Below are 26858 nucleotides of genomic sequence, written 5' to 3'. Positions count from 1 at the left end.
TAAAAAGTCGATCGCAACGCCGCCAAGATATACCGTCAACAAAGTGCAGGTCTACGGACGGGTTAGTCTACGAGTCTTCGGGTAGCGTAGTTACCTGCACTGATACTATTGTTTGACTCTACACGACTGAGTTCATCAAGTGGTAAAGATGAAAGTACGCTGGCTTCCATCGACTGGGGGAACAAAGCTGTATGAGCCAGTGGATATTGATCAGATCGCTGCGCTTGGAGGTAGTAGCTAAGAACATAATAAGACGGGGGGAAACACCGTGTAGCTGGAGAAAGTAGACGGATAGCAAGTACATACGGGGTATAGAACAGTTTTTAAGGCGAGTCGATTGAAAAAGCACAAGCTGTGTAGGAAATGAAGCGTACGGATTCTAGAACAGAAGGGTAGGAGACACACAAACCCAGTGGGGAGTTGAGCCGTGAACGCATAGGCGCTTGTCGTCACCAGCGAGTCTCCAGGATCGTTTTTGTTGAATCTGGATTTCTCTCGAAAAAAGGGCGACTAGGCCAACCATTTCCGAGAGAAGAGACTGCTTGGAGGCGGAGGCATACTCAGAAAAAAGGGTAGAAGTCATTTCTGTAAGCAGGTAGTGGCTGCTGTCCAATGTATTGGTTGCCGTATGGGCCTGCGTTCAGGTGATGCGGAACAGGAGGCATGATGCCTCGCTGAGCAGGCGCAAGCATCGGAGCTGGAAAGTATTGATCATAGGGGGCGTATCCAGCGGGCTGATTCTGATTCATCCGCACGGGATCGTCGACGAGGAAAGGATCATTTCGCAGGCCAGTTCCGGCCGGTTGTCCAGCACCAAGTATGTTGGCTGCCAAACCTGCTCCTGCAGGAGCACGACGCTCACCGGGAGCGTTAAGATGATGAGGTTGGCCGGCCGGAGGTGGATTATTAATCGCATTCGGCAAGTCATGATGTCCAAACGCAGGAAACTGTGTAGCATCCAAGAATCCCTGGAATTCGTCGATGGCCTGCGCGAAGGGATTCCGTTGCTCTCGCTCCAAGGCACGCTGTTGATTTGCATCGAGTCGAGCTTGGCGCTGAGCTTGCATAATAACATTGAAGGCCGGGTCTCGATGGAAGTGGTAAGGAGCCCTCGCGCGATCCCTTCTCTGATTTGTGTTATTCGCCTCCGGAAGTTTCACCTGCAGTTCCTCACTGGTGAGGCCGGGATTCTCTGCCCGAATTTCCTCGATTGTCTTCTTCTGTGCTTGTTCGACCTCTATCTGGCCACGCGTGGGATCATCCTCGACGGTACAAGCGTTGGGGCCATAGCCGAAATGAGCATATTGTTCGCGTGTAATGTCTTTCTTACACAAATAACACATGCAGCACCTGCAACTCGGGCATGTCATTTTGTTGCAACCGAACTCCTTGACGATTTTGATTTTGCATCGAGGACAGTTGCGAATCAGAGCCTCACTCATGGCTTCTTCGACCAGGTGGCGCTCAGAGACGCCCCTATCTTTTTTCGCTTCTTCACACGTCTTGGGTACGTGGGTGACATCCTTGCACAACCGGCAGCTGACCACTTCACAGGAAGGGTTGCAGCAACGGAACTCCCGATCTTCTTCAACTGGTGGGCAGATGGCCTTGAATTCGCAAAATGGGCAGCTTTCCAGCCCTTCGATGCTGGCACGAGAGATCTCGTCTTGCTGTTGGAGAGCATCCAATTTTGCCATCATCGAAAATCCAAGCACATCCTTTATGTCGGAGCGCGGAAAGCCAGCCTGACAACCGCTAGTGTCAAAGCACTGAAGCTGGTACTTCATGAGGCCAATCTGTGTCTCTGCAGACTTGCGGATGCAGGAGAAGCAGAAGAAATGAACATTCTGTCCTTCGCATGTTATGGCTCTGTTTGGAGGAACATCAGAATAGCAGCATTGGCACTCTACCAGAGTTCCGGCTCGGGCGTGCTGCTTTTGGTTCCTTCTCTCGGCCTCTTCTTGCCTTTTCTGATCGTGAATGAGCTCTGTATGCACTGGTCAGCAAAAGCGAATCTCATGCTGACATTGACAGAAAAGCTTACCAGCATCCTTGGCAAGCTTTAGCTTGGCATCTTTCGCTTCCATCTGTAACTCTCCATAGACCGGATGATTGTATATGTCCAAGCGTATATCTCTATGTCTGCGGACTCTTGCCCGTTTCAATTTGTCGTAAGGCCGCCGAGTAGGTGCAGGCGCATTTTCTGCAGTTGACAGAGCTTGGCAAGCTGAAAACAGATTCTTTTTCTCTCTGAGTATCTGGCGGATGTAAGAATCTGGTACAAAGGGGAACATGTCTCCGAGTAAGTACGTCCTAGAGCAGCGTTGTAAGCTTTGGAACAGGTCTCATACGTCGACGACGTCACAGGTGAATGCTTACGCGGCTTCCTGATACCAAAGCTCCCCGTCGTGGCTTATAGATGTCCATTTCTTATCTTTATCGTCGTCTTTGGTCTCTTCTCTCTTTCTCTTCAGCTGTTTGCGCTTGGGATATGACGGGTGGGCCAAGATTGCCTCGACCACTATCTCCTTGGTGGTCACCACTTTTTCAGAGGTCACATTCGCTTCAGCGCGAGACATGTTGCCCGCATAGCGAGACAGAAGTCCTTTCAGATATTCGTGGCAGATATCTGGGAAAAGTTCCATAATCTGTACCGACAATGCGGCTGTATCATGAGAGTATTGACAGGGAGCGGCCGCCATGAGTGTGACAGGCGCAGCTGTTGTTGGAGTTGACGTAGTACCTGGTACCGGCAGGGATGGCTCGTCAGTCAAGTCAACGAAGTCGGCGTTCTTATCACGATTGACAGCTATCCTCTTCGCAGGTCTAGTAGGAGTGGCGTCCTCGCCCGACCAGTCAGAGTCCCAGCCATAGTTCTGTACATCGGAGTCCCAGGAGGAATCTTCGTCAAGATCTTCCAAGCCTGATTTGCTTTGAATGTCATGGTCGAGGGCATAGTTGTCTGCAGCCTCTGCGGCAACCGAGCCCATGGAGACCTGGGCCATCTTGGCTCAACGAGAGAGGCAATGTTTAAACAATACAGCTGGAAGATAGATAAGAGTAAGTTTTCTACTTTGCAAGTACGTGAAGATTGTGCTTAAAAAGAAACGTGAAAGCGTGAAATGAAAGTAGGAAAGGTGATTGGGAAGAGATCTTCTGTCGAAGCGAGTGTACGGAGGGAGATGGAGAGAGAGAGAGAGGAGGGCATGAACACTGGAAGTTTTCCAATAAAGATGGGGGGTGGTCTGAAAGCTGGAAGAAAGACGTCAACAACAGATGTGAGCTGGTTTTCCCGGGTTTCATGAGGCCTATGATGGAGGCTGGTAGACATGAGGACGCTGAAGTGAATATATCGACCTCCACGAAATTGGGTGGTCCTGCAAACTAGTGATTATTCAAGCTTGAATGACAATAACAGTGATCTATACGAAAGAATATGGAGATAGAAGAGATTAGATGCCACAAGTCGAAAATAGCAATTGGACTTTCTATCAATGGTGATATTGGAGAGATGATGATCCTGAGGCACCAAGGAAAGCCAGCACCTACTGTGTTAGAAGTTCGGGTTCAAGAGATCATCATTTAACATCAAGACGGAGACTCAATATTCTTCAGGTTGATGCAACTGTTTGTCGCCAAAATTTCTAAGCTAGGATTTTGCTGTTGCCCTGTAACATCGAATGAAGCGCTTCGATTCGATACTGAGGATATAATCAAGCCTGGGGCAAACAAAATCGCTGGTGGGGCGAATGCTCGAGGAGAAATGGACTTGACTGCTGCATCACGTACAAGCCCCCACGAAGATCCTCTGAATAACTCAGACAAGGCGGATAGCCCAGTGCTGTCAATATGAGACTTCACACGAAAGGGCGTCTATCTTTTAAGGCACGAACAACTCCTCCAAAAGTAAGACAGCCCGCCCCACGTGATTCAATGCGGCAGTATGGAGACCGCCTGTCAGTTGTTCTAATCCTGGGTGAGACACGGGCCATGATGGAACTATGAACGAAAAGGCTCTTCTCTGGTAGAGATCAGGATCACCAATGCCAAAAGTTTCACATCCTTTGCAATACAAGCGTTTAAGTATCTATCGAACGGATCCAGGGCTTGAAGCTAGATTCGTGTTCTGGTCGGGAGCTTATCTGCTTTTCCCAATGAGGTCTAGCGGGGCCTTGACCATGGTTCGAGCTCCCAGGGAAGCTAGTCCGATTAGGAATAGTGTCGTCATTAACAGCTCCCTTGCGAGTCCCTTGGGGTTCGGTCCTCGACGACATTCTTCATTGTTATGTCATTTGAAGACTCTGACAGTTCGAAAGAATGCCAGCAAGCAGAATTCTAAATGGTATTTCTGCTTCATGAGAAGTTGGACGATACCTGATAATAGGCTGTGTATGTTTCATGGTGAAGGGCGTGTGACTAGGACAAAGACGAACTAGCGCTGGTCATCAGACCCAGTTCTACCCTGTGCCCTAACCTATAGGCTACATTGATTGTCCTGAATGACTCTGGTACATACTACGGAGTCCGAGTAGGTAGGGGGTTATGGAGAATCCTCTCCGCATTTCCTCCGTTCCGCTCCAAAGGCCCCATACGTCATGACCAGGACAGGCAGGTACAGCCTCCAACTAGAGTGCTTATCGCTTGCCATCGCTTGCCATCGGAATCATGACAAATGGAAACAACATCCATGGGAATGTAGGACAATGGCCGCTCATTATATCACCCCCAGACCGGCCCGGTGCGTAGATTTCGCCCTCGCTGGCATTGTCTTCCAAACTATTTCAACCGCGTCTGGTCGTCTATCTTATCAGTAACTAGTGCATCGCCTTACGATAACGGACTGGATGAGTCATTACTCAAAGAATTGATAGTTTCCAGTTCGGTACCGGCTCGAAAACACTTGAGTCTTTTCAATTAATCGCCTTCTGACACAATGATTGCCGCTAACCCCACGGAGTTGCCGCCAGGAGATTCGCCTGAGTTGGTTCTGGTCCCAGCCACACCAGAGGAACGGATCAAGTCCATCAGGCTCAACAGTGCAGCGTGGAGGGGCCGTTTAGACGTCGAGACGTACATCGCAAGAGAGAACCATTTGTATCAGCAGCGATTGGTTAAGGATGGCTTGACCTGTTGGCTTTTGGTTGACCGTAGGGAGCCAGAAGGCCAGCGGACGATCTTGAGTTCTTGTGAGACATACAAGAAGAAGGCTTTGCTGGCTCACCACGGCAAGGTGGAAGATGTTGCTACCCATGGAGTCGGGAGCGTCTATTGTCGACCTGAACACAGAGGCAAAGGTTACGCCAAGAGAATGATGCAGGAATTGTGCGCGAAGCTGGAGACGTGGGAAATGGAAAACGAGCCCAGAAGTAGATCACTCTTCAGCGTGCTGTTTTCGGATATCGGAAAGAACTTTTATGCGCAATTTGGGTGGAAGCCGTTTCCTTCTTCGCACATCTCTCTTCCACCTATCTCCAGGGAAGAATATGACCGGTCCTCACGGGCCAATCTACCAAAGGCGAGAACCTTGGTTGCCGATGACGTTCGCAAATGCATGTGTAGCGATCGAGTCTTACAGAAAGAACGGGAATCCCTGCGTGCTGCCTCGGAGAAGACCCCCATCGCCCACGTAGCAATTCTTCCTGACTTTGACCATTTCGTTTGGCACTGGGCGAGGGAAGAGTTCTATGCAGAGAAGCTTCATGGCGACCGAGCGCCGCCGCTAATCAAGGGCGCTGGTGAGGACAAGGCAAAAGTGTACTGTGCATGGAACAGAAATTTTGGCGAGACACCCCAGGACAACACTTTGTTCATTTTGCGATGGGTGTATGATGAACCAACCACGCCGGAAGAGACTGAAGCGACAGCAAAGGCCATGGCTGCTATCCTGAGGAGGGCCCAACTCGAGGCTCACGAATGGGATATGGCAAAGGTCGATGTCTGGAATCCAACTCCGCTGTTGCAGAAGGCAGTTGCCATGCTAGATTCCCCATCAGAGCTGATTCACCGAGAGAAAAGCAGCATCGCCAGCTTGAGGTGGACAGGCGCCGCGCAAGGCCTAGGCGAAGAGGTCGAATGGCTCTGGACCGAGAAGTATGCCTGGTGCTGAAAGATGTTGGCTTCTACTACCTTTCATGTTTCCGTTCCGGGTGGTCATCGTTTTCTTCGTGAAGAGTCCGCTAGAGATAGAGCCTGATACAGCCTGACAAGACCACGAGAGATCAATGGAACATAGAATTTGTCTTCAATTCTTCTGTCGTTTTTGGTTTCTGAACAGTTCATGCCAGTTTCGTGACTTTTTGGCTGCCGCGGCAGTATTGGCATCTGTCGAGATATTCTTCTTGATCTTATGTCTGTCGATGTTGTTGACGAAGTAGATTGTTGTTTGGTCTGGATACCTGTAGGAGTTCTCCTGTAGGAAATCAGTACTCTGTAATCAGCCTCAAAACAAAGATAACTGGCTGACTACAACCGGACACATACCGTCAGTTTAGACAATGCTACTTCATCCCGCCATGAATCAGGAAGATGGTCCTTCCAAGCATCGAGGAACTCGCTTCGCCCAATTGCCGAATCCTGAGCAGGCGCCATAGCCTCCAGATACGTCTCGCCGACCCATCGTGTGCACCTGGCTTTGTCGATGCTAGCCCCTGCGCGAGTATCGCCGTCAGACATCGACCGTTTTCCAAGTTTTCATGGCAGGAACTCACACTTCATGTCCCCGTCAACAAGCCCTTGAGCCTGACCATCTGCTTCGCAAACTCTCCTGACAACAGCCTCGAACAGCGCCCGCGGAAACGGCTCCTCATCCCCATCATCCAGCACTGACTTCCACAGATCCGACACAAGAAACTGCTGATCGAGATGAATACCCTGCAGCACGGCGCCTTCGAGAACCCTCTTCCACACCTCCATCTTGGCTCTCGCAGAAGGCCGCCGACAGCAACGCGCGGCATCCTCACCCTTTCTCGCCCGACCCAGCACAAAGGCACAGATCTCGATCCACCCGGCTTCACACTGCGCCCGCGAAACAGGGACATCGTCAAAAACCCGACGTATGACACCATCCTTCTCAGCCGGCTCTAGATCGAAGCCCACAGCTTCACTCCCTTCATCCCCGTCGTGCACCGCCAGCATTCTCTCGAGGAACGAAACCGCCGAGAACCCTTCCGCCGGAGTATGCAGTTCCAGCGTGGACCCGCACTTTGCGATTGTGGTGACCGTCTCCACGAGGTTCATCTCGTCGTCCGCGCCGACCATTGTGATGTCGCCTCGTTGGGCACCGCCATCGCTCGGTTGGAGGATATGGATCGGGTTCGAGGATTGGACTTGACGGATACGGTAGGTTCGGTTCGGGGTGCATAGATTGACATAGTCGTGATTCTCGGAGTCTGTGCTTGAGTTCGGCAGGTGTGATGTCGACGGGGATTTGAGCTCGAGACTAGTCATGCGTTAGGCAGGTTCTCGCACTATTGGAGTGATGAAGTGTAAATACGTTGGTGCTTCGTTTGAAGAGAGGAGCTCCGCTAGTTCTGAGGGTAGCTCGAGTAATCTGAATCCTTGCTGGGGGGATGTGTGCGTGAAGAGGATGCTTCGGGCGGCTTGGGTAGACATGGTGGTTGGTGTTTTATTGCCGCTGCCGCTTCGAAGCTCTGCCTGTCGCTTCGGATAAGATAGTTACTTGTCAGTTAAGAAGTTCGTAATGTGTGGTTCTCATAGGTGTAACTATCGAGGTACGCTGTACAGCAGGATTCAAAAAGTTCCTGAACGCGGTACGCGCCATGTCCGCGATAACGATGGGCGCACAGACCATTGCTTAATGAGGGACCAGATCTACTCCGTACTTCGATTCCAGAGCAACTTTGGTATGGGAATATGAAGTCCTGTATTGCTCCCCGGATTTTCCTACCTGGTAGATAGTGATTTATGTTCGATAGTTGTAAACTCTCTTCGCTGATTGTTCTTGTATTCGAAAGCAACCAACATACTAATTGAATCACACGAGCTCGCGAACTTGGACTATATGATGGAGTAAGACATGTCTGAATGAAGCAAAAAGAAAACTGTCTATGTAGATTTACAAAAGCGCCGCGCCGTAGAACAGCCCAGCCAGAGGCAGGGAAGAAAACCACACTGTAACCAGTACAGCGATTGATGCATCCGAAACAAATATAAGGAGGAAGCATGATGTTGGTATCCAGTAAGTATCATAGGACAGGCCCCATGATCATCAGGAAAAAGCAGGCAACAGGCTGTCCAGTGAAGATGACGATAAAGATGATAAAGATTCGGGGGAAGCTGTGCCGGAGGCCCGGAAGATGGTCATGGAAAGAAAGGGTTTGGCGGGAGAATAGCTCGAATGGCTCCAGGATGCGCAAGATCAATACAGATCAATCAAGGTCGGAAGCCTTTAAGACGCTCCGCTCTGCCTCCCCGGGGCTTCCTCGCACGACTGGCGCGGCATTGACACTTGGCTTTGGTGAAGCAGCGACAGGGGGACTTGCAGAACCCTGCACGTCTTTAACCTCTGCTGCCCCTGTCACTCCGTCGGCCTTGGTCTGGCCTGCCTGCTGATTCTCAGCTTGAATTGAATCCTGCACGAAGGCTTTGTCGATCTCCCATTGCGGCCCGGGTTCCATGAAGAGGGCCTTCATGCGCTCAGCTCGTTCGGCTTGCTCCTTCTCTTCCCTCTCCCTAGCCTTCCGCTCCTGCTCCATTTCTTCCATGTGTCGAAGGTCGTCTACACTAGGTTCGTAAAGGTGCCAGATCGTGTAGTGAGGAAGACCGATGACCGAGAATCCCATGCGCTTAGCCATCTAGTGAAAGTTAGCATTTTGCGCACTGCACAAGAAATCAAGACGACACCTACTTTCCCAAACGCTTCAGTTTCAGCGTGCTTCTCGAAACTGAAAGCGGGAAAATGAACTCCAGAGCGAAACACTTTTGCCTTGGCTAGGATACTGACACCTCCGACACCATCCAGCTCCATCTCCATGTCGGGGTCTCCAAACGGATCGCGAAGGTAGGCAAGGTGAGGCCGCCAAGTAGCATACTCCGCATATCCCTCTACAATCACTGCATCCTCGTCCAATGTTTCAGCCAGAGCCAAAGCCGTCTCCGACTCTTGCCATGAGTTCAAGTCATAGGGCTGTTCCCCACCCAACCAGTCAGGGAGTGGTCGCCAGACATCTATTGCAAGGCCCATTAGATCGAAAATCGCAGGAATCGAGACGGTACAACTTACTCGGTACAATGACATCCTTGTCATGTCGCATCAAGTCCTCCAGGATAGTGCGAGGAGCAGTCTCAACATCGGCGTCTCTCCAGTAAACCCAGCTGTGTGTCGGACGTAGAGTAGCACTCAGCAGCCAATTCCTCGCCTGGGCCATCAGTTTTCTCCGTCCCGCCTGTGCAGCAAATCCATGTCTACTTTCCACATCCTGCTGCACCTTCTGCCCAAAATCCTTTTGGATGACCGAAATTTCTCCAAACGTCATCTTGGGATCAGGATCATTTTGGACCTCCTCGAGCATACGCGTCAGCATTCCCAACGTATCATCCTTCGAGTCCGACACCAGGAACGCTAGATCAATGAGGTTGTGAGGGTAGGTGAGATTTCGGAGGTGTGAGAAGAACATTGGCAGATGCGACGAGGCATCTCGGAGAGGGGTCAACATGAGTACGCGCTCCCCTTTCTCCCATCCTTGCGCCGTGCCTTGTACTTTGGTCAGGTCATAATATCGGACAGTCTGTAGCTGTAGATCTTCGCTGGAATGTATAAGTCCAAGTGATAAGGTAGGAAGAATGGCGGCGCGCCATGAAGGAAAGATGAGGACGAGTATTAGCAGAGAGATGCCACCGATGAGACATAGCCGCTGGATGAGCAGTCTTCGTCGTCGTAAGGCAGATTGCGGACGTGGTTGAAAACTAGCAATGCAGACAAGAAATCAGCCCGAATTCAGAACGCTAATCGTGTCTGCTACTCTAATATATCTGCAGAAATGCAATTCCGCGCAGATGACGAAACCAAAAGCAACTTACCGATGAGGAGAGATGGAAAATGCTCTGCTCTGCCCGCGGGGGTAGGCAGAGTAGCCATTGGCAAAGGCGTGATGCCTGTTCATTTCTCGGGGTATCACAGCATGTGTAGGCGCAGATCAATTATCCAGAAGTCACAGGAACCAGAAGGCTCCTCGATCCCGGAGATGCAGACAAACGAACACCAGCACGGCAGTGGCTCAAATCCCGCCTCGATTACGTGTCAAGCCGGAGAGACGAAAGTAGTGGCAATTTGGCTGCGAAGGGGTGGATTTTGCGGATGCGTACGATGGGGTATGTAGATCTTCAGAGTCCTGGAGAGGCCAACTTCGATATAAGAACGGTTAACTAAACCACAAAATCAACGTAGTATCTCCAAATTAAGTAAGTAATCAATCCAACAAAGGAGATTAATTAGGCGCATGAGCGTGCTAGACAAGCGTGAAACTAAGGTACTGTAGGAAAGCTGGCTGGATCAAGAACCAAATACACAGGCCAAGTATTCCTGTCCAGCCAAATGGTTTGCCGCCTTGATTATTCGCTGTCATCCGTCCACTGTTACCCCATCCGGACGGTCCACACAAGGTACAACCATCAAGACGTTTGCGGCAGTGCAACATACTTATTTTCCGCGACGAAGCGAGCAAGATAGAATACCATTGGTGATCGCTTATCGCCAAGTCCCAGGTTTCAATTATTTTACAGCTATAATGTACATAAAGCAAATCATTGACAAAGGTACCTATCCTGTCCCAAGGGCAAACTCCCGAAGAATGCTTCATGCCAAGCCAGATGCCAGTGATCGCCATGTGTTGCAGCAGATAAAAGAAAGGCGAATGAGAAAAAGCGAATCAACTCCGAGAATACAAATAAAGAACTTTTCTTTCAATTGCCGTGCACCCGCGAGATCCTCGAGTCTGGCGAGCCCATTCCCTTGACACCAATCTCGACCTGCCGCAACATTTTCTTTAGCAGTGAATCCATTAGGGGCGGGTCTCGCAGTGCCAAAATGACGGATCCGGCCTCGTAGTCGCTGTTCAAGATATAATAGCGCTCCCTGCCCCAGAGCTCCACTGTTTCTCTCTGGAATGCGACTTTCGCAATGACCTTGGCTGGAACACTGGCCTTGTTGATAGCGCTCTTGGAGAACACTCTCAGGAATGGCCCGAGGCTAGACCGAGTTGATTGTGCCATTCGGACCGATAAGGGAGCATCTGTCGTCAGATGGCTATTCCCTTCCAATCCTCCGGGGTCCAGAGTGTATATGTTGAGTGACATGTTGCCAGTCTACGTATTGCATTGTCAGTATTGTTCGGCTACTCACACGCGCAAAGCTACCGATAAACCTACCAGGACCAGACTCCGCCGTAATGCATACATGGCGGCACTCATGATCAGCTTACTGCTCCCAAACCGAGCATTCCCTTCCTTTGCACTCAAAGGAGTGCCGGGCGCCTTCGGTGCATTGTCTGGGCTGTCGTCGAAATAGTTCAACGAGCCACTGGATATGGCAGAGCATCCAATATTAATGACTCTGGCACCGCCGTCCGGCGTGCCATTGCCGGCGCGGAAAGCTTCAAGTAGGCTGACCGTTAACAGGAACGGGGCAATGCAATTAACCTGGTAGACCGGGTCGTATCCATCCGGTGTGACTGGGTCGGTGACATAAGATGCCATGGCAGCAGAATTGATCAGGAGCATTACCGGCGGGATCTCTTTATTTCGGACCCTCTCCACGGTATTCTGACAGAAGCTGACGACGGAGTTGAAACTGGCCAGGTTGACTTTGGCTACTTCGACAGATCTAGGCCCGATGAGGCGGATCTTCTGTAGCAGGTCCTTCACGCTGTCGGTTCTGATATCGCGCGCAAGAAGCAGCAAGTGCACGAAAGGCTGCGTTTTTGCGATAGCGATAGCTATCTCTGAGCCGAGGGTCCCATTGCCCCCGGTAATGATTGCAGTTCCTTGGAGTGGTTTCGACATAACGAAAATGTGAGATTAGGTATATAGCCCGTTCAAAGCACAGGCGTAGTTAGGATGTAGACAGTTGTGTATGGATTATCAAATCAACATGACATAAGGTAGTTTGCGTCTGAAACAGAAGAAAGTATGGCGATGCAACCACAGGTGGCTATAGCGATAGAACTTGCGTCACTGTTTCAGAGTTATATATATCAGACGATCCTCAGATGAAAAAGAGTTTCATAAACTCTGCTAAAATGGGGCCGATTTGGGGAGGATGGCTAACAAGAAAATAAAACTGCAGTCGGACCGACCAACGAATGTACAACTGTATGAGAAACGACTGAAAGCGAGCGGTAAAAAGAAAAGGAAGAAAAGGAAAAACCCAAGGTGAGATTGATGCGAGAACTGTAAGTAGGGACAGCAACGATTTGAACAGAACTCAGATGCTGCGAGCTGAATCGGAACTTGCTCGACTGGGTTATAGACTAGTCAATGAGCCAGCGGACTGAGTGGGGTGAGGTGCCGCTTGGCGAAGCATAACAATGTCTAGACGACGGGGGTCTGAGTCTTTTGGCAGCGAGAACTGGTGGTAGATTTGCCTCCAGAGTCCGAGTTTTGGCCTCCATCATTTTGGAAGAGAGTGAGGGGACAAAAGTATCTGTAGAACTGGGCCAAATGGTCGTATCAGAATACGAATAGCGCGATTCTGTTTGTTTCTGGAAAGCGGAGGGTTTCTTCTCCATAGCCCAACACTCGTCCATTCATCAGTTGCAGTGGAGGTGAGACATCATCTAATACAAGCAGTATAATATCCAATGATGATGATCTATAGAGACAGGCGCTTGTCAGACAGAATGACAAACCCAGCTGTACTAAGCACTGTCCAACTGTCCGACTCATGCACTGGATGATACTTGCACGGTCCCACCTCTTGAACTGCAACTGTCCTACTAACAAGTAGTGAAAAATGCCGATGAACAACACATGGGACAAATATAGAACCCTTTGTCGACCAAGTCACCAATTGACTAGTCCAAAAATTAGCACATTGTCATTGACGGTGGCGCTCTTGGCTGCTCATCAAATGGCGCGGTCGAACGCCTGTTCGTATGCAGCCAACCAAACACGTACATTACCACATTGGGTTATTACCGATTTGCTGGGATGGATTAACAGTCTAGGCTGATTATTCTAGTCGGATCCAAGAGCTAGAACTGTAGAACACTAGAACTACATGGGTGAGTGATAAATTCTAACTTCTAGATACTGCGTCGACTTATGGGATATTCTATCGAAAGTTGGACTACAAACTGCAGGATCACAATAAATCGAAGAATCAGATAACCTATGAAGAATGAATTAAGGCATTGTTTACTCGCTTCGGAATACCCAAATCGTCGGGAAGATGCATGCTGACTACCGGACTGGTCTGATTGCAAACAGCACCGAATCGTATTCAACACGTGTCTATACCAATATACGGAACATGACCTACATCATTTGCGCCTGCCAGTCAGCCTGAAGTTGCCCGACGTTCTATCGGGCTGTACCGAAAGCTAGGGCCAAAATGGCGCTGCGCCCTTAGATCGTTGCATACATAGCCATGTGGAAGATAATTGCTTTTTTGTGCAGTATGGGCTGATTCGTATCTAGCTCATCGCGAGCTTCTGGCATCTAGACTATTGATTGATTGCTGTTTGATGGCTTTTGTCATGTAGACACCTCAACTAGGATCTTGACATGCTTGTCTCGCTCGTCAACCAAAGCCTTGAACCCCTTGGCCACCACGTCCTCCATCAGGATCTTGCTCGTGATCATCGCTCGAGGGGAGAGCTTTCCTATATGCTCGTCAGCAAAACCAGTAACAACCGGGCCCCATATAGCAGGACGAACATGCCTGATGAGATCGCATCAATGACAGCTTCAAAATCACCATCGTCACAGATCACAGCGCCAATAACATGTTTCTCGTGCAAAACGATATCAAGCGCATCGATCTTCGGCTTCTCCTCCCAAAGTGAGACTATGGTCACCGTTCCCCTCGCTCGAATAGCTTGAACAGCCGTGTCCAAGCCCACCTGCACGCCGGAGCATTCAAAGGCAATGGCTGCACCTTCCTCTGCTGTCATTGCGCGGACCGAAGCCACAATATCATCCGTCCGCGGATCAAAGACCTCAGTCGCACCCAGTTGCCTCGCAAACTGCTTACGCTGTGAGGATACTTCGGAGACTATGATGGACTTGATCCCGCGGGCTTTCAGGACCTGAACAACAGCAAGACCGATGGGTCCTCCCCCTACCACGAGGACGGCGTCGTCGGGCCGGACGGAGGCACGGCTAACTGCATGCCAGGCCACAGTAAGGGGCTCGACGAGGGCTGCATATGCACCGCAAGGTTAATTAATCACCCGATCTCATCTTATATCATCCGTAGAAAGCAATAACTCACCCCCAAGATCAAGAGGGAAACCCTCCGGCAACAGAATCGCATGCTTCTCCGCCACAACAACATGATCTGACAATCCTCCTGCATCGCCTGCTCAAATATCAGCGCCACATCTCCATCATTTGGCCAGAAACTCACTCACTGCTATACCCGATAAAACCCAGATTCTGACAACAGTTCCGCCAACCCGCTAGACAACTCGCACACGTCCCATCATACAGATTCGGTCTGACAGCCACGCAATCACCGACTTTCAGTCGTGAAACGCCCGCTCCAACCTCCTCTATCACACCACTGAATTCATGGCCCAGGGTGACGGGGACGCTTCCGCCAGTGATTGGATGCGGTGTTGAGGGAACTGTGATAGGACCTGCTAGGTACTCGTGTAGATCTATATGCCATGTAAGCCCCGGCGAATTGGTCAAGACCACCAAAGAACGAAGATGAGCATACCGCTTCCGCAGATCCCTACAAAGGCAGGTCGGATCTATCCATGTTAGTCTACTTGCTTAGGAGAGCAACTAGAAGATGCGGGTAACCTTGACCTGGCCGTCGCCGCAGACGGGCTCATCAATCTCGTCGACACGGATATCGCCGCGGCCATGGAACCGGACAGCTCTCATTGTGAAGTGTAGATCTTCAGGCTCTAGCTTAGGTGCGTTAATGTTGTATCATTTCTGTTGGGACTGGCTCATCGGGATTCCTAATTGCATTTTATACGGCAGAATGAGCTGCGGAACTAAGCCGCGCGAAGAGTAATATAACGATTCATTTATTCCCTAGACATGAGACTAAGGTAGACTCTAGGAACGGTGTTTGCAGATAGTGAGGGGTCGGGTAAGCTCCTAAGAGGGGTCTGCGGGGTGACTGATGCCTTATTGCCTTGGGTGCTCTCGAATACCGCGATTGCGTCGGCAAGAAAGGAAAAGGTGAAAACTGAAACATTCATTTCTCGTTGGACATGTTGTTGATGCTAAGAGGGTAAATGCTATTTATGTTGCTGCCTCTGCACGAAATCGTAGACCAGTCCTTGTAACCATTTCCACTGATTGAACCACAAAAGGAAGAATGGACTTTTTCCTCGATAAATTCTCTACCGAACAGTAGCTCCCTTCAGAGATTTCACTGTACAGACTCCTCCGGTCTTAGCAACCAGTTTGCCCAGAGCCGGCTTGCCCTCCTGGCCCTGCACGGCGGGAACAGCGCTGATGTCGAACGCAACCTCCAGGCTGTCGGTGGTGGTGAATCCAGGCTGGAAGGTCTCCCAGACCTTCTTCTTGGGGTTGAGCACCTTCTCGGGCTCGCCGTCAAACCAACCCTCGAAGCCAATGCGGGTACCGGCAGGCGCGTCGGCAGGAGGGGTGACCAGCTCGACGGGTCCAGCGTGCGAGTCCTCGCCTTCGGCAACGCGAGGCGACGCTGCCAGAACCATGGCTGTAGACTTAATACCACGCATAGTTACAGGCTTCAGGTTGCAGACGGCAACAATCTTTCTGTTCTGCATCTCCTCCAGGGGAACGAGGCCGTTCAGACCCGAGCACACGGTGCGCACGGTCTTGCCGGTCTCCTCATCCACCGAAGTGTTCTCGGTTCCGGGAGCATCACCACAGTCGATGGTAGAAACGTAGAGGGAGTCCGCATTGGGGTGGTTGATTGCACGGAGGATGTGACCAACGCGGAGGTCGATGAGCGACGGAGAGGGGGGAGCAGCGGGCGCGGGAGCAGGCTTGGGCGCCTTCTCCTTCTTTTCCTTCTTCTCCTTCTTGTTAACCTTGGGCGGCGCGCCAGCGGCGGAATCAGCGGCCTGATCGGCAGCGCCGCCATTCGCCGCCTTCTCGGGCTTGCCTTGTCCAACGACCAGAGGCTTGCCAGCATCCGGGTTCTGGGCCGCAGCCTTCTCCCTCTTTTTGCGCTCCTTCTCTTCCTTGGGATCCACGGGCTTGGGAACAAAGCGCACGTCGTTCACGTCGATGCTGATCTTCTCTTCATCGGGGATCTGGAGGGCGAACAGGCGGCTATTTTGCACAAAGTCGATGTGACGCACAATGTGATGGTATCCTTGCTCACCAGTGCGTTCTTCGGGCGTCCATTTCTCAACGACGGGAGCGAGCAGAGCGTATGCGGCGATATCAGCAACGGACGGCTTGGTTCCCAACAACGTTGTGCGCGCGGCGAGGTGAGTGTTCAGCTGTCCGAGGATGGTCGTAACCACGAACTTGTCGTCTTTGGTCAAGGCGTTCTGGAGTCCAGAAATGGTGTCTAGCCATTGCTTGATCGAAGCCTGCTCCTGAACGGAAAAAGTCGTCTGAGGAAAGATTTTGGGCGACGCATGGAGAAGATCAAGCTCTGTGGCGTCGGGAGAAACTGCAGCGGGGTACGAGCGGTAGAGGAGAGAGAGGAGAGAAGACTCGGGTGCAGAGTTGATAGCCATGTTTGCGAATGGGCGACGAACGGCGAAGCAGGACAGAGGCGAGGTGGTGAAGTTAAGAAGAGGGGCAGTAGAAGTCGGCCTCAGGCGTAGTAATAATAATCTGGAGGGTTGACTGATCCGCGGGGCTGTTGTTCTGGCGGGCCCCGTCAGACTCACAGAAACCTTGAGGAAATTCAACTTGACTAAGTCCCAGATCCCTAGAGTGATGGGATCCTTGTATGATTGACTTGATAAAAGAGCTGATTACAATTGGATTTGGCTAGATATCATCAGACTTCGTCTTGCTACAGCATTTCTCGGCTTCCGCGCTGTCGATGACTGACTGCATCCGGTTAGTCTCTTTTTATCTTTATTTTTTCCTTTTTTCCTCTAACTAAGCCAGGGCTGGATGACTCGGTGTCGGCTGAGTCATCCGAGTATAATTATATTTTATGCACGCCGTTTGCTATAATAATGTATACTCCTCGACAGACGGCAGATTCCAGTTTGCAATATCGGAAACCAAGTTGCGGTGTATTATTTAGATCTATGGAGACAGTCTAACTGTAAGGATATGCAGAACGAATATGGAGTCAGCTGTAACGTCCGAAAGACATTACATTTTTGGCAACAAGCAGTTAGACTACTTGGGCGAGGCAAGTCCAATAGATGGGCCTCGCAGGTCAAAGACGACGAAAAAGGCCTTTAGGAAGACATCACCAAGGATCTGCATCGAAGTGCCCTGGTTGGACTGGATACCACCGAAACATACTACAAGATGACATGTCAGTACATGAACTTTCGTACGCGAAAATTGATCGGCTTACCTGTTTGTCCCGTCGTTTTGTTAATACCAACCTCTGCAAAATCCAGGAACGTGCCAGGTACCGTCGCCAAGTGCTTTGCGCCGACAGCAACCGCGAGATTAGGCAGTTCAGTACCACAGGGATAGATGTAACCGCCGGCGCTGCTGGCATACTGCGCGCCTTTGACCTGCGCGTAGTAGGCATTTACCACTGTGTCATCGAGAAGCATCAATGAAGTGCCGGTATCAGCGATGGCACTAGCACTATTCTGGATAGTCTGGATAGAACCATCTCCGACCTTGTAATGGGCCGACTGGAACTGCCAGAAACCGTTCGAGGAGTCCACCGTCACATTAATAATGTCGCCTTGATACTTGGTTTGATCAATGATTCCGAACTCGTACTCGCCGACACCATCGCTCTTCAGATGCGCCGTCATGACTGGCTCATCCAGACTGTCGGCGATATTGTCGAAGAAGGTCTTCTGCTGCTGAGGCTTGACTGTATTGAGGGACGAAAATCCCAGGCCTACGAGACCGTTCGAGTAGGTATCTTCCACGAAGGAATTGGACACGCTCGTCGGGATACCAATCGCTTGACCGGTAACAGTTGCGCCACCAATGTCAACGGTATCAGTTCCGACGCCACCATTAGCAAAAGACGAATCGCCGTATTTGATCTCAAAAGTAGCTCCTTCCATCTTCTTAAAAGTGGACGACTTGGAAGGATCGAAGACAGTGTGGCCGACCTGAGCACTCGCCGGAAGCTCCGTGTTCATCACCCAGCTGGTGAAATCCCCAGTCAGTAAGCTCTGTTGTTGGAGTGATTCGAATCAATGGACTTACAAGTCTGCTGAGCCGGTGTCAAAGTTCATCACTATTTTCTGCCCACCGATCGTCACAGGGCTGACGAAAGCAGCATCGTTCTGAACAGATTGCGCACTGACTGCACCTGTCTGCTCTGGCTCTTGCGCATCGGTTACGAGTAGATTGGCAGCGGTGCCTGAGATAGATGTCGTGTTGAAAGGCTCAAAGTCCGACAGATCGACGCCAAAGGTCGTAGGAACTATGCCAAACTTCCGATAGGCTCTGCGCAGAGCAGTCGGACCGTGAATGGAGTTTCCACGCTTAATCCGCTCAACCTTGAAGGACCGGCCCTGAGGTTGAGCTCGTGGCGACGTTGGTGCAGCGAACACACCGTAGCCAAGGAGCAGAAGGAAGAGAAAAGTCTGTAGTGAATGCATATTGGCTCGATACTGCCTGTATTTCCAGTCTTCAAATCAATGATCGTATTTGCTGCTTCTAGCAGCTGAAGGTGGAAAGCCTTCTAAACAAGACAGAGATCAAGCCGGAAGTAAATTAAAGAGCGTGTGCTCTGTATGCCCAAGTCCAGACCTGGCCACCTGCGAATATTGTAAAGACAAAAAGAATAAAGAAAAGATACAAAAAATGAAGGGAAAGAGAAACAGCCAAAGGAGCTGCCAGGCAGAAGAGAAAGACAAAGAAGTGAATGACTTGGTCTATTCCATTGTCAAGAGGGCCCCAGGGCAAAACCCATCATAATAAAGACCTCAAAGGCCCTAATCACAAGGAGCATTAAAAGTTGAACTGAGCTTCAGACCCCAGCTAAGAACAGCCGAGAGCGCGGATAGCTCCCATGTTGGTAAGTCGGCCCACTCAGGCGAAGAAACCCGACTTGAACGGAGAAAGCAACCAATCCATGCTGTTCATATGGAGTCAGCGATGAGGCAACCTCATCTGCCTGACACAGTCAACACGACTCGACAGGCTGGATCTGACAGTTGCTGGCGCAAATCATGAGCCATTCAGGGTTGCCGAGACAGACTTCCCCTGAATGTGAAACGCCTAGGCGCTGGGCAGTCGCGGGTTGTGCTGACCAGTCAAACCAGTCATCCACTATCGCCAAGAGATGGTGAAACGGTAGACTGAGTCGAAGTAGGCGGTCAAAATACGTCTGTGCCGGTAGGTTTTTTTCTTGTAAGGGGCTGTGAAGAACTGAAGGTTGATGGAACATCATTATAAAGGATCTGTGTTACATTCATCCATTCGCGGGACTGTCGACTGTCAAGCGCAATCGGCTGGGGAGTTACGTAGATAAGCGCTGTCCCTTGGTCGGTTTCCAACCACACGGCATCATTCATGAAAACGCACACTGCAGAGATCCCATACCCCCGTCATGAGTCGAGTCCAACTGACGAATGTGCCATACATTTGGAGAGTGAGGTTGGTGCCTTACAATCGATAGCGCCGCTTGTCAGACATACATGATGTGGATCCTAGATAGTAGGTGTAGAACGAGAGGAGTATACACTACACGCCTTTATACGAATGCTAATGCCCGGTGCTTTCTCGTTTGGTAAGAGCAATAAGTGTCCTCATCATGCGAATGCCTCATATTGAAATGGTGGTATCAAATCATGCTTTCCCAAAACGCCGTAGTCAAGAAACTCACAATGCACGCTATTCTAGCTCAAATGGACCACAAAGTAGAAGCAAAGCAGGACGACCGAAATATGAATCACTCCACCATATCATTATCGTCAGGCGGGAGCACTTTATTTGGATCCTCGCCAAGCATTTCGCTAACCGACCGTACAACCTGCTTGATGGCCTTTGACGCTGGGCTGTCCGGAAAGTTGTCCACGAAGCTTTCACCGTAGTCGCAAGCCATTCCAACTCTTGGGTCAAGAGGAACTGAACCCAGGAATGGAATGCCCATCTTTTTCGCCAGTCGTTTGCCACCTCCCGTCGTAGCCCGGAAGATTTCCGATGTATTGGAGCATCCTGGGCAGACGAACCCCCGCATGTTCTCGACTAGGCCCAGGATACGAATGCCAGCCTTGCGGCAAAAATCAATCTCCTTCCTGACGTCGAGAAGCGATACTTCTTGAGGCGTCGTAACAACCACCGCTCCGTCCACGCCAGACTCCTTTAGAAGTGAGTTCACCGATAAGTGCTCGTCCGAAGTCCCAGGCGGCGTATCAACAATCAGGTAGTCCAACTCGCCCCAGTCCACATCCTTCAGAAACTGCTTAATCATTCCATTCTTCTTTGGGCCCCTCCAGATGATTGCGTCGTCTCTGTTCGGCAGCATGAATTGGATACTCATTGCACTCAGATTATCGGTCACCCACACCGGACTCCAGCCTGCGTTGCTGACGTGAATTGTCTCCGACTCAACACCCATCATCTTGGGGATGGAGGGTCCGCAAATGTCCGTATCACAGAGGCCGACGGTGGATTCAGGGTTCGATGCAAATGCATGTGCAAGAAGCGAGGAGAATGTGGATTTGCCGACACCGCCTTTACCGGATAGTACAAGGATCTTGTGTCGGATTTGAGAGAGACGTTCGGTGATGATAGGGATGTCGGGATCGGGGCCCTTGGGCGCAGATGCACAAATGGCTTGATTGGGACAACCAGCGCAGGCATCGCCTTTTCCTGCTTGCTCTGACTCGGGTCCAGGGCAGTGCTCTGCAAGAATTAGCGATCTTCAAGGGTAAAAGAAAACGACTTTTTGCCCTTTAGAAAGACATACCTGGTTCCGGGGCGACGAGGTTCGGTGCCACCTTGGTTGGCACATCGAACGCTGCCACCGGCTCCATCATAGACGGCGCCATTGTTGTGAAGACCAGCTTCTTCTAAGAGATATGGCGATATATCCTCATAGATTCTCAAGAACCGGTAGGTGTGTCAAATTAGTTTGCACAGAAGAAAGCAAGCTTTGATGAAAAAGTGGCGGATCGCCTGCTTGATAATCCCATTATCGGATGACAAACTCTTGGTGGCGATTGGCGCGGGGTGGTTTTCTCAGGAACCAGCCACTGCGGTGTCGGAGCGCCCCGCGATAAGATTGATTAATGATAGATCCTGTAGGATGCCTGAATATCTAGGTAGATGGACAGTCATGGACTATCATGGTGATTATTGCTGGCACTACTACGCTGATGAGCAGCGAGTGGCATATTATAGCTATATAGACAAGGTTCAAGATCTATATGTGTCGCGATAGTCAGTTGAGTGTTCCCTAATGGACTAGAGCCTGAGAAACAGATATGTATTCTCCAATAAATGGTCGCATTCTGTAGGGAGGGTTGAACTATCAATGTAACTTTCATAAAATCGATTTGTTCGTGCCCACAGAGTATGCAACCGGATGCTTGCAAGTTCAGTCTGTCCATCTTTTCAGAAGCGGGTTATGACTCTAATGATCCTCTTCTTTTTAGCAAGGAGAATAGATACCTATCGATAATGCAGAGGCTTGTCAGAACCTTATCATGCCTCCCTGGCCGTGCCACTCTCAAGTCAGGCCTACCATATCATTATCCACCAACTGGACAGCCAGAAGGCTGATCTATTTTGATCAAAGGCGCGACTTGCAAGGAACATCCTCAGCAAGTATCCGCAGGTTATCATTAACTAGAGATACTGCAGATCTCTACAGGACCCAGTCCTCTTACGAAACTACAACTATCAGCATATCAGTTCCTATTCCCTTCTTTCTGCAGGCCGTGTCTGCGTGTTGCATTAGGCAGTGCCAATCAGGTCCCCTCAACGTCATGCATATTTTATGCAGTGCATATGCTTCCCTTTCAACGTTGAAAGAATCGCTGAAATTGCTGATTGGCGTTAATCTAGACTACCTGCATCTTACCTGCTTCAATTCCTGATTTTTCAGGATTGACAGGGGAAATGCTGTCCAGTGAAATGTAGTATTCGATGCACCCGCCGTTACCGCTCGATTGTGATGGCTTTTCCGTCAAGAGAAATATGCTTTCAATGTGCAGAGCAAGCGAATAGTCGACAAAGCACGAGTAGTAAGGTAAGGAAATTGTCGTCGCTCAGACGGATCAGTATCCAAGGGATAACCCACGGGCCTGAAGATTGCTTTAGAGTAACTTGAACCGTATCCCATCCGATATGATTTGGCTTGACTTTTCCTCGTCAACATCGAGGTTACTAGGATGTACTATGTTTGCGAAATAAGTTGTTTGAATTCCTTACGGGCGTTGAACCTTCTTTCCCTTTCTGCTCCATTCCTCATTCCCTTTAAGAGACTGCACCAACGTCTTGTGATTGGCGCTTTTCCCACTCAATGGGTCTGGGTCGCTAAGTAGCCCTTTTCCCCAACGACAGCTCTACTTAGTCTCGTCCTTAAGACGCATGAGGTTACTCTCTCTCCCCGCTATACCCCGTATGGGTAACGATAAATAGCAGGTAGCTCCGCCGCTCTGTCACTAACACAAGCATTTTCTATCTCTTTTCTTGTTTATATTTTGCATATTCTCTCTTTCCTCGAGTTGTTCAGTGACCCACTGAGCATTGTTGTTGAGGTGCGAAATCTATCCAATTTAGGAGACACTAACAGAAACGTCACATGGGTTGTGGCCGACACTACCCACCCTTGCTTTCCTGTCACATGCTTCTTCTGCACCTTTGACTTTCCGATCCATCTGTCCACAATAACAATTTTCCGCTCCCGCTTCCCACGCAGGAATCAGAGAGCTACACGCAATTATGGATCGTGGCCTTTCAACAGGCGCTCATCAGGTAGATGATGGACTTCGCGAGAGGACTGCGGCCTCTCAGTCCAGCTCGGCCCCCGGTCTCGAGGCTTTAACAGCCACGGGTGAAGGTGAGGTCAAGGACAAAGCCGGCAAAGGCAAAAAGACATACGGCCGGACTCCTGATGGTAAAGGTACGTAAGATAGTCTCACTCGATAATTAAGAATAGATGACACGCCTTTTCGGCTCTCAAAAGACTCCTGGGGTGCTACGGGTTGCTCTCCGCTAACTGATCTATTCGATAGTGTTTACGGTGCCTCAAACGCACGACATGGTCTCTCAACTACTATCACCCTCGGAACCAAAGAACCTGTCAGATGTCATCGTTCTAGCCATTCTCGCTGCTCATATTATTCTCTTATGGCGACTTCCTGCGGGTGCCAAAGTGCCCGTTTTTGCCTTCATCTACCTCTTTTGGCGCGGTGCCTACAATGCTGGGATCGGATGGCTGCTCCATAACCAGTCGAACCACAGAACGCTCGTCCGTTGGGCGGAGAAGACCAAGATCTTCGTGAATCCGGCCACTGGCCAAAATCCTCATGCTAACCTATACAAGTTGATTAAACGTGAATTGGAGACCAAGATCCCAGCTGACTATTCGTTCGAAGATGCTCCAATTGAGTACAACACCTGGCTCGTCTTCAGACGACTTGTCGATCTGATCTTGATGTGCGACTTCACCTCATATTGCCTCTTTGCGATAGCCTGTAGCCAACGTCCCCTTGATGAGGGTCCTCTGATGACTGTCTTGCGGTGGTGCGCCGGCATCGTCTTGGTCCTCTTCAACCTGTGGGTTAAATTAGACGCGCATCGAGTGGTAAAAGACTACGCATGGTACTGGGGAGACTTTTTCTTTCTTATCGACCAGGAGTTGACCTTTGACGGTGTTTTCGAAATGGCACCTCATCCGATGTACTCGGTCGGTTATGCTGGATACTACGGTATCTCGCTAATGGCGGCGAGCTACAAGGTCCTGTTCATCTCCATTCTCGCCCATGCAGCACAATTCGCTTTCCTGGTCTTCGTCGAGAATCCGCACATCGAGAAGACATATAATCCGCCACCACCCCGAAAGCGAACTATCGATCAGGAAAATGTATCTATCACCCCTCAGAGATCGGATTCGCCCAGCGCGCCAGCTCCCGTTGATGAACAATTGCCCCACGCGCCAAGTTATTCAAGCGGTCCACCTCCATCGGTTCACAACCTCTTGGGCTTTCGGAACCTGGATTTGTATCGGACGATAGATACTTCTTCCATACTGATTCAATTTCTCGTATTCGCCCTCACGGTTTTGACGCCTTCAACTCCTTGGTTCCAGTTCCTTTTTGTGGTCAACGCTGCAGTCTGGAGAATCTGGTATTCTGTTGGTATCGGCTTGGTGCTCAACCGTCAGTCGAACTGTAAGGCCTGGACTCGACACTTTGTAAAATATGGCGAAAGCCCTCAGGAGGCCTGGAACCAATGGAAAGGCACTTATCATATCAGCATGGTCATGTGCTACGCGAGCTTCATTGCTGCAGTCTGGAAAATGTACAGTCTTCCAGCGGATTGGGGCTATGGCCTCGTCTTGCTCAGGCACGTCTTGGGCGCAGGGCTCATTGCCTTGCAAATCTGGACATCGGTCAGCATTTACGAATCTCTTGGAGAGTTTGGTTGGTTCTACGGAGATTTCTTCTTCGATGAATCGCCCAAGTTGACGTATGACGGCATTTACCGTTTCCTGAACAACCCTGAGCGTGTTCTGGGTTTGGCAGGTGTTTGGGGCGCTGTCCTTATCACCAGCAGTGGTGCTGTCACTTTCCTTGCCCTGATGAGCCATATTCTGAGCCTAGGATTCATCCAATTTGTCGAGCGTCCTCACATGCAGAAGCTTTATGGCCGAAGCCTGCGACGAGATGCCGGTCTCACAAAGAGTTTGAAGCGATCCTTGCCTCCATCTCTACAGCAGCTCCATGGAAGTGTTGACAAGATGTTTGATGAGTCTTTCGAATTCATCGAAGAGCTCATTGACACTGCTCGTCCGAAGCTCGCTGCGGGTGTCAACACGTTTGTCAAAGACACATCGGCTCTGTTCCAAAAGTATCCCGCTCGTGTGACTATCTCTCGCATTGATGAAGACCTGGCTGGTTATGACTCACGTGACTACTCCTTGGAGGTCGAAGGCACTGATTCATTATCTCCAAATGACAATGATCAAAGCGGTAGGGAGGGTGCCAATGCTCGTATGCCACTTGACAGACGCGGCGACCTGAAGAACTTGGTCTTCGAGTATGGTTCACCCATCAAGGTTAAGTGGACGGCTCCGCTCAATCACAGCAAGAAAGATTGGATTGGTCTATATCGAGTCACCGACAACACTTCTCGGGAAGTTACGCGCGTCTCATCTCAAGGGAGATGGATTGCGGTCAACGAGGGCTCGTATGACAATTTGACTTGCGAGAAGGGAATCGTGAACAGCGATATTGTCATACCCGCCTCACAACGCAAGGACAACGAGAACCGCGATCTGGCTTGCGGTGAAGTTATCTTCTCTGGTGATAAGTTGTTCTGGACTCAGGGCGTCTTCGAGTTTCGGTACCATCACAATGGCAAACACAATGTTATGGCTATTTCAAGACCATTCGAGATTCGTATCAGCCGGTTTGATGAGGATGAGATCCCGCTGATGGACCCTACATCGGTCGAGCTAAGCTTGTTTCCCGTTGTGCGTAACTGCTTTGATCGAGATCCCGAGATCGCGCCGGAAACCGTGGATGAGCCTTTTGGCAGTCTCGTTGAACGCGATGGAAAATATGCCAAGAGAGTCGTGTTCGCGGTTCATCAAATGTGAGTTGATTTTCCTGCGTATGTTCCGGAGGATGCACTACTAATGCTTTCGCGAAGGTTCGGTATCGAATTCGCTCCTGAGGTTGTCAAAGCGGACGGCAATGTCCACAACCTCGCCCGGAGGATATGCAATGCAAAAAGGGTCCTGGTATGTAGTCACCTGTCTCCTTCATACCTCGCTACCTATTTTTCCGGCCGCTGAAGCTGACTTTGAATATTACGTGGTGCAGGCTCCCTATAGTCTGACCAAGAATGGTGCAACGACACCAACTGAAGGGAAGGAGTAACCTGGAAATGAGAGCCTATTTGGAGAGAAAAATCGAAAAAAGAGAAAGTGGAGACATGGTCTCCCAGCTTGACAATACGCAAACCATTTCTTGTTCGCCTTTGCAGCTTATATTTGGATGAGCGATGGAGGCTCTGATAGACAGGCTTATTGCCAATGTCATTTCTTTTGATTCTGCTGATCTACTTCATCGTGCTGGGATTCTCTATCTCATCATGGACGCTAAAGATGAACCTTGAAGGAGAAGTTCTTTTTTTTTTTTTTTTTTTTTTTTTTTGGGAAAAAAGAGAAGATTATACAGGCCACGATGACGGGAGTACATTTACGATGCAAAACATGCATTACTTCGAGTGGTTGAGACAGCAGAAGCTCAAGGTGTTTATAGTTTCATGGAACATATTCAGTGGCATTATTTATATATACCATAGAGGATGAAGAATCGCGTTCGACAGTGTTATCAAATGGATTTTCCCTGTATTGAATGCTTCAATCTAAT

General features: G+C 50.1%; 10 protein-coding genes across 10 annotated transcripts; 2 read left to right on the top strand and 8 right to left on the bottom strand.

The window, feature by feature from the left end:
- Window positions 1–560: 560 nt before the first annotated feature.
- On the bottom strand, window positions 561–3005 carry ALT_3515 (E3 ubiquitin-protein ligase; the record flags this gene model as incomplete). Its single annotated transcript, XM_089599590.1, has 4 exons — window positions 561–1847; window positions 1911–1987; window positions 2045–2313; window positions 2380–3005. 4 exons carry the CDS (start codon window positions 3003–3005, stop codon window positions 561–563), a joined length of 2259 nt encoding a protein of 752 aa, XP_089455928.1.
- A 1928-nt stretch (window positions 3006–4933) lies between these two features.
- On the top strand, window positions 4934–6106 carry ALT_3514 (GNAT family N-acetyltransferase; the record flags this gene model as incomplete). The annotated part of the gene is made up of 1 exon (XM_033563725.2): window positions 4934–6106. One exon carries the CDS (start codon window positions 4934–4936, stop codon window positions 6104–6106), a length of 1173 nt encoding a protein of 390 aa, XP_033419616.2.
- A 135-nt stretch (window positions 6107–6241) lies between these two features.
- Window positions 6242–7611, bottom strand: ALT_3513 (putative sister chromatid cohesion protein Dcc1; the record flags this gene model as incomplete). The annotated part of the gene is made up of 4 exons (XM_033563726.1): window positions 6242–6409; window positions 6481–6647; window positions 6708–7438; window positions 7493–7611. The coding sequence occupies 4 exons, from the start codon at window positions 7609–7611 to the stop codon at window positions 6242–6244; spliced, it is 1185 nt and encodes a 394-aa protein (XP_033419617.1).
- Window positions 7612–8387: 776 nt separating this feature from the next.
- Window positions 8388–9635, bottom strand: ALT_3512 (ANP1/MMN9/VAN1 family protein; the record flags this gene model as incomplete). Its single annotated transcript, XM_033563727.2, has 3 exons — window positions 8388–8813; window positions 8867–9186; window positions 9242–9635. 3 exons carry the CDS (start codon window positions 9633–9635, stop codon window positions 8388–8390), a joined length of 1140 nt encoding a protein of 379 aa, XP_033419618.2.
- Window positions 9636–10920: 1285 nt separating this feature from the next.
- Window positions 10921–12018, bottom strand: ALT_3511 (glycosyltransferase family protein; the record flags this gene model as incomplete). Its single annotated transcript, XM_033563728.2, has 2 exons — window positions 10921–11322; window positions 11386–12018. 2 exons carry the CDS (start codon window positions 12016–12018, stop codon window positions 10921–10923), a joined length of 1035 nt encoding a protein of 344 aa, XP_033419619.1.
- A 1692-nt stretch (window positions 12019–13710) lies between these two features.
- Window positions 13711–15069, bottom strand: ALT_3510 (2,3-butanediol dehydrogenase; the record flags this gene model as incomplete). The annotated part of the gene is made up of 7 exons (XM_089599589.1): window positions 13711–13838; window positions 13934–14377; window positions 14450–14536; window positions 14585–14613; window positions 14666–14837; window positions 14900–14933; window positions 14986–15069. 7 exons carry the CDS (start codon window positions 15067–15069, stop codon window positions 13711–13713), a joined length of 978 nt encoding a protein of 325 aa, XP_089455927.1.
- Window positions 15070–15539: 470 nt separating this feature from the next.
- On the bottom strand, window positions 15540–16877 carry ALT_3509 (putative cofactor for methionyl- and glutamyl-tRNA synthetases; the record flags this gene model as incomplete). The annotated part of the gene is made up of 1 exon (XM_033563730.1): window positions 15540–16877. One exon carries the CDS (start codon window positions 16875–16877, stop codon window positions 15540–15542), a length of 1338 nt encoding a protein of 445 aa, XP_033419621.1.
- A 622-nt stretch (window positions 16878–17499) lies between these two features.
- On the bottom strand, window positions 17500–18905 carry ALT_3508 (pepsin-like aspartic protease; the record flags this gene model as incomplete). Its single annotated transcript, XM_033563731.2, has 3 exons — window positions 17500–17627; window positions 17684–18447; window positions 18508–18905. 3 exons carry the CDS (start codon window positions 18903–18905, stop codon window positions 17500–17502), a joined length of 1290 nt encoding a protein of 429 aa, XP_033419622.2.
- A 1295-nt stretch (window positions 18906–20200) lies between these two features.
- Window positions 20201–21302, bottom strand: nbp35 (Fe-S cluster-binding ATPase; the record flags this gene model as incomplete). Its single annotated transcript, XM_033563732.2, has 2 exons — window positions 20201–21156; window positions 21221–21302. The coding sequence occupies 2 exons, from the start codon at window positions 21300–21302 to the stop codon at window positions 20201–20203; spliced, it is 1038 nt and encodes a 345-aa protein (XP_033419623.2).
- A 1897-nt stretch (window positions 21303–23199) lies between these two features.
- On the top strand, window positions 23200–26363 carry ALT_3506 (phosphatidylethanolamine N-methyltransferase; the record flags this gene model as incomplete). The annotated part of the gene is made up of 4 exons (XM_089599588.1): window positions 23200–23380; window positions 23493–26076; window positions 26134–26224; window positions 26307–26363. 4 exons carry the CDS (start codon window positions 23200–23202, stop codon window positions 26361–26363), a joined length of 2913 nt encoding a protein of 970 aa, XP_089455926.1.
- Window positions 26364–26858: the final 495 nt, after the last annotated feature.

This window comes from Aspergillus lentulus (genome assembly GCF_001445615.1).
Source record: "Aspergillus lentulus DNA, contig: Alt08, strain: IFM 54703, whole genome shotgun sequence".
NCBI lineage: Eukaryota > Fungi > Ascomycota > Eurotiomycetes > Eurotiales > Aspergillaceae > Aspergillus > Aspergillus lentulus.
The sequence above is the reverse complement of the archived record's forward strand: the minus strand, read 5'-3'. Positions and strand labels throughout refer to the sequence as shown.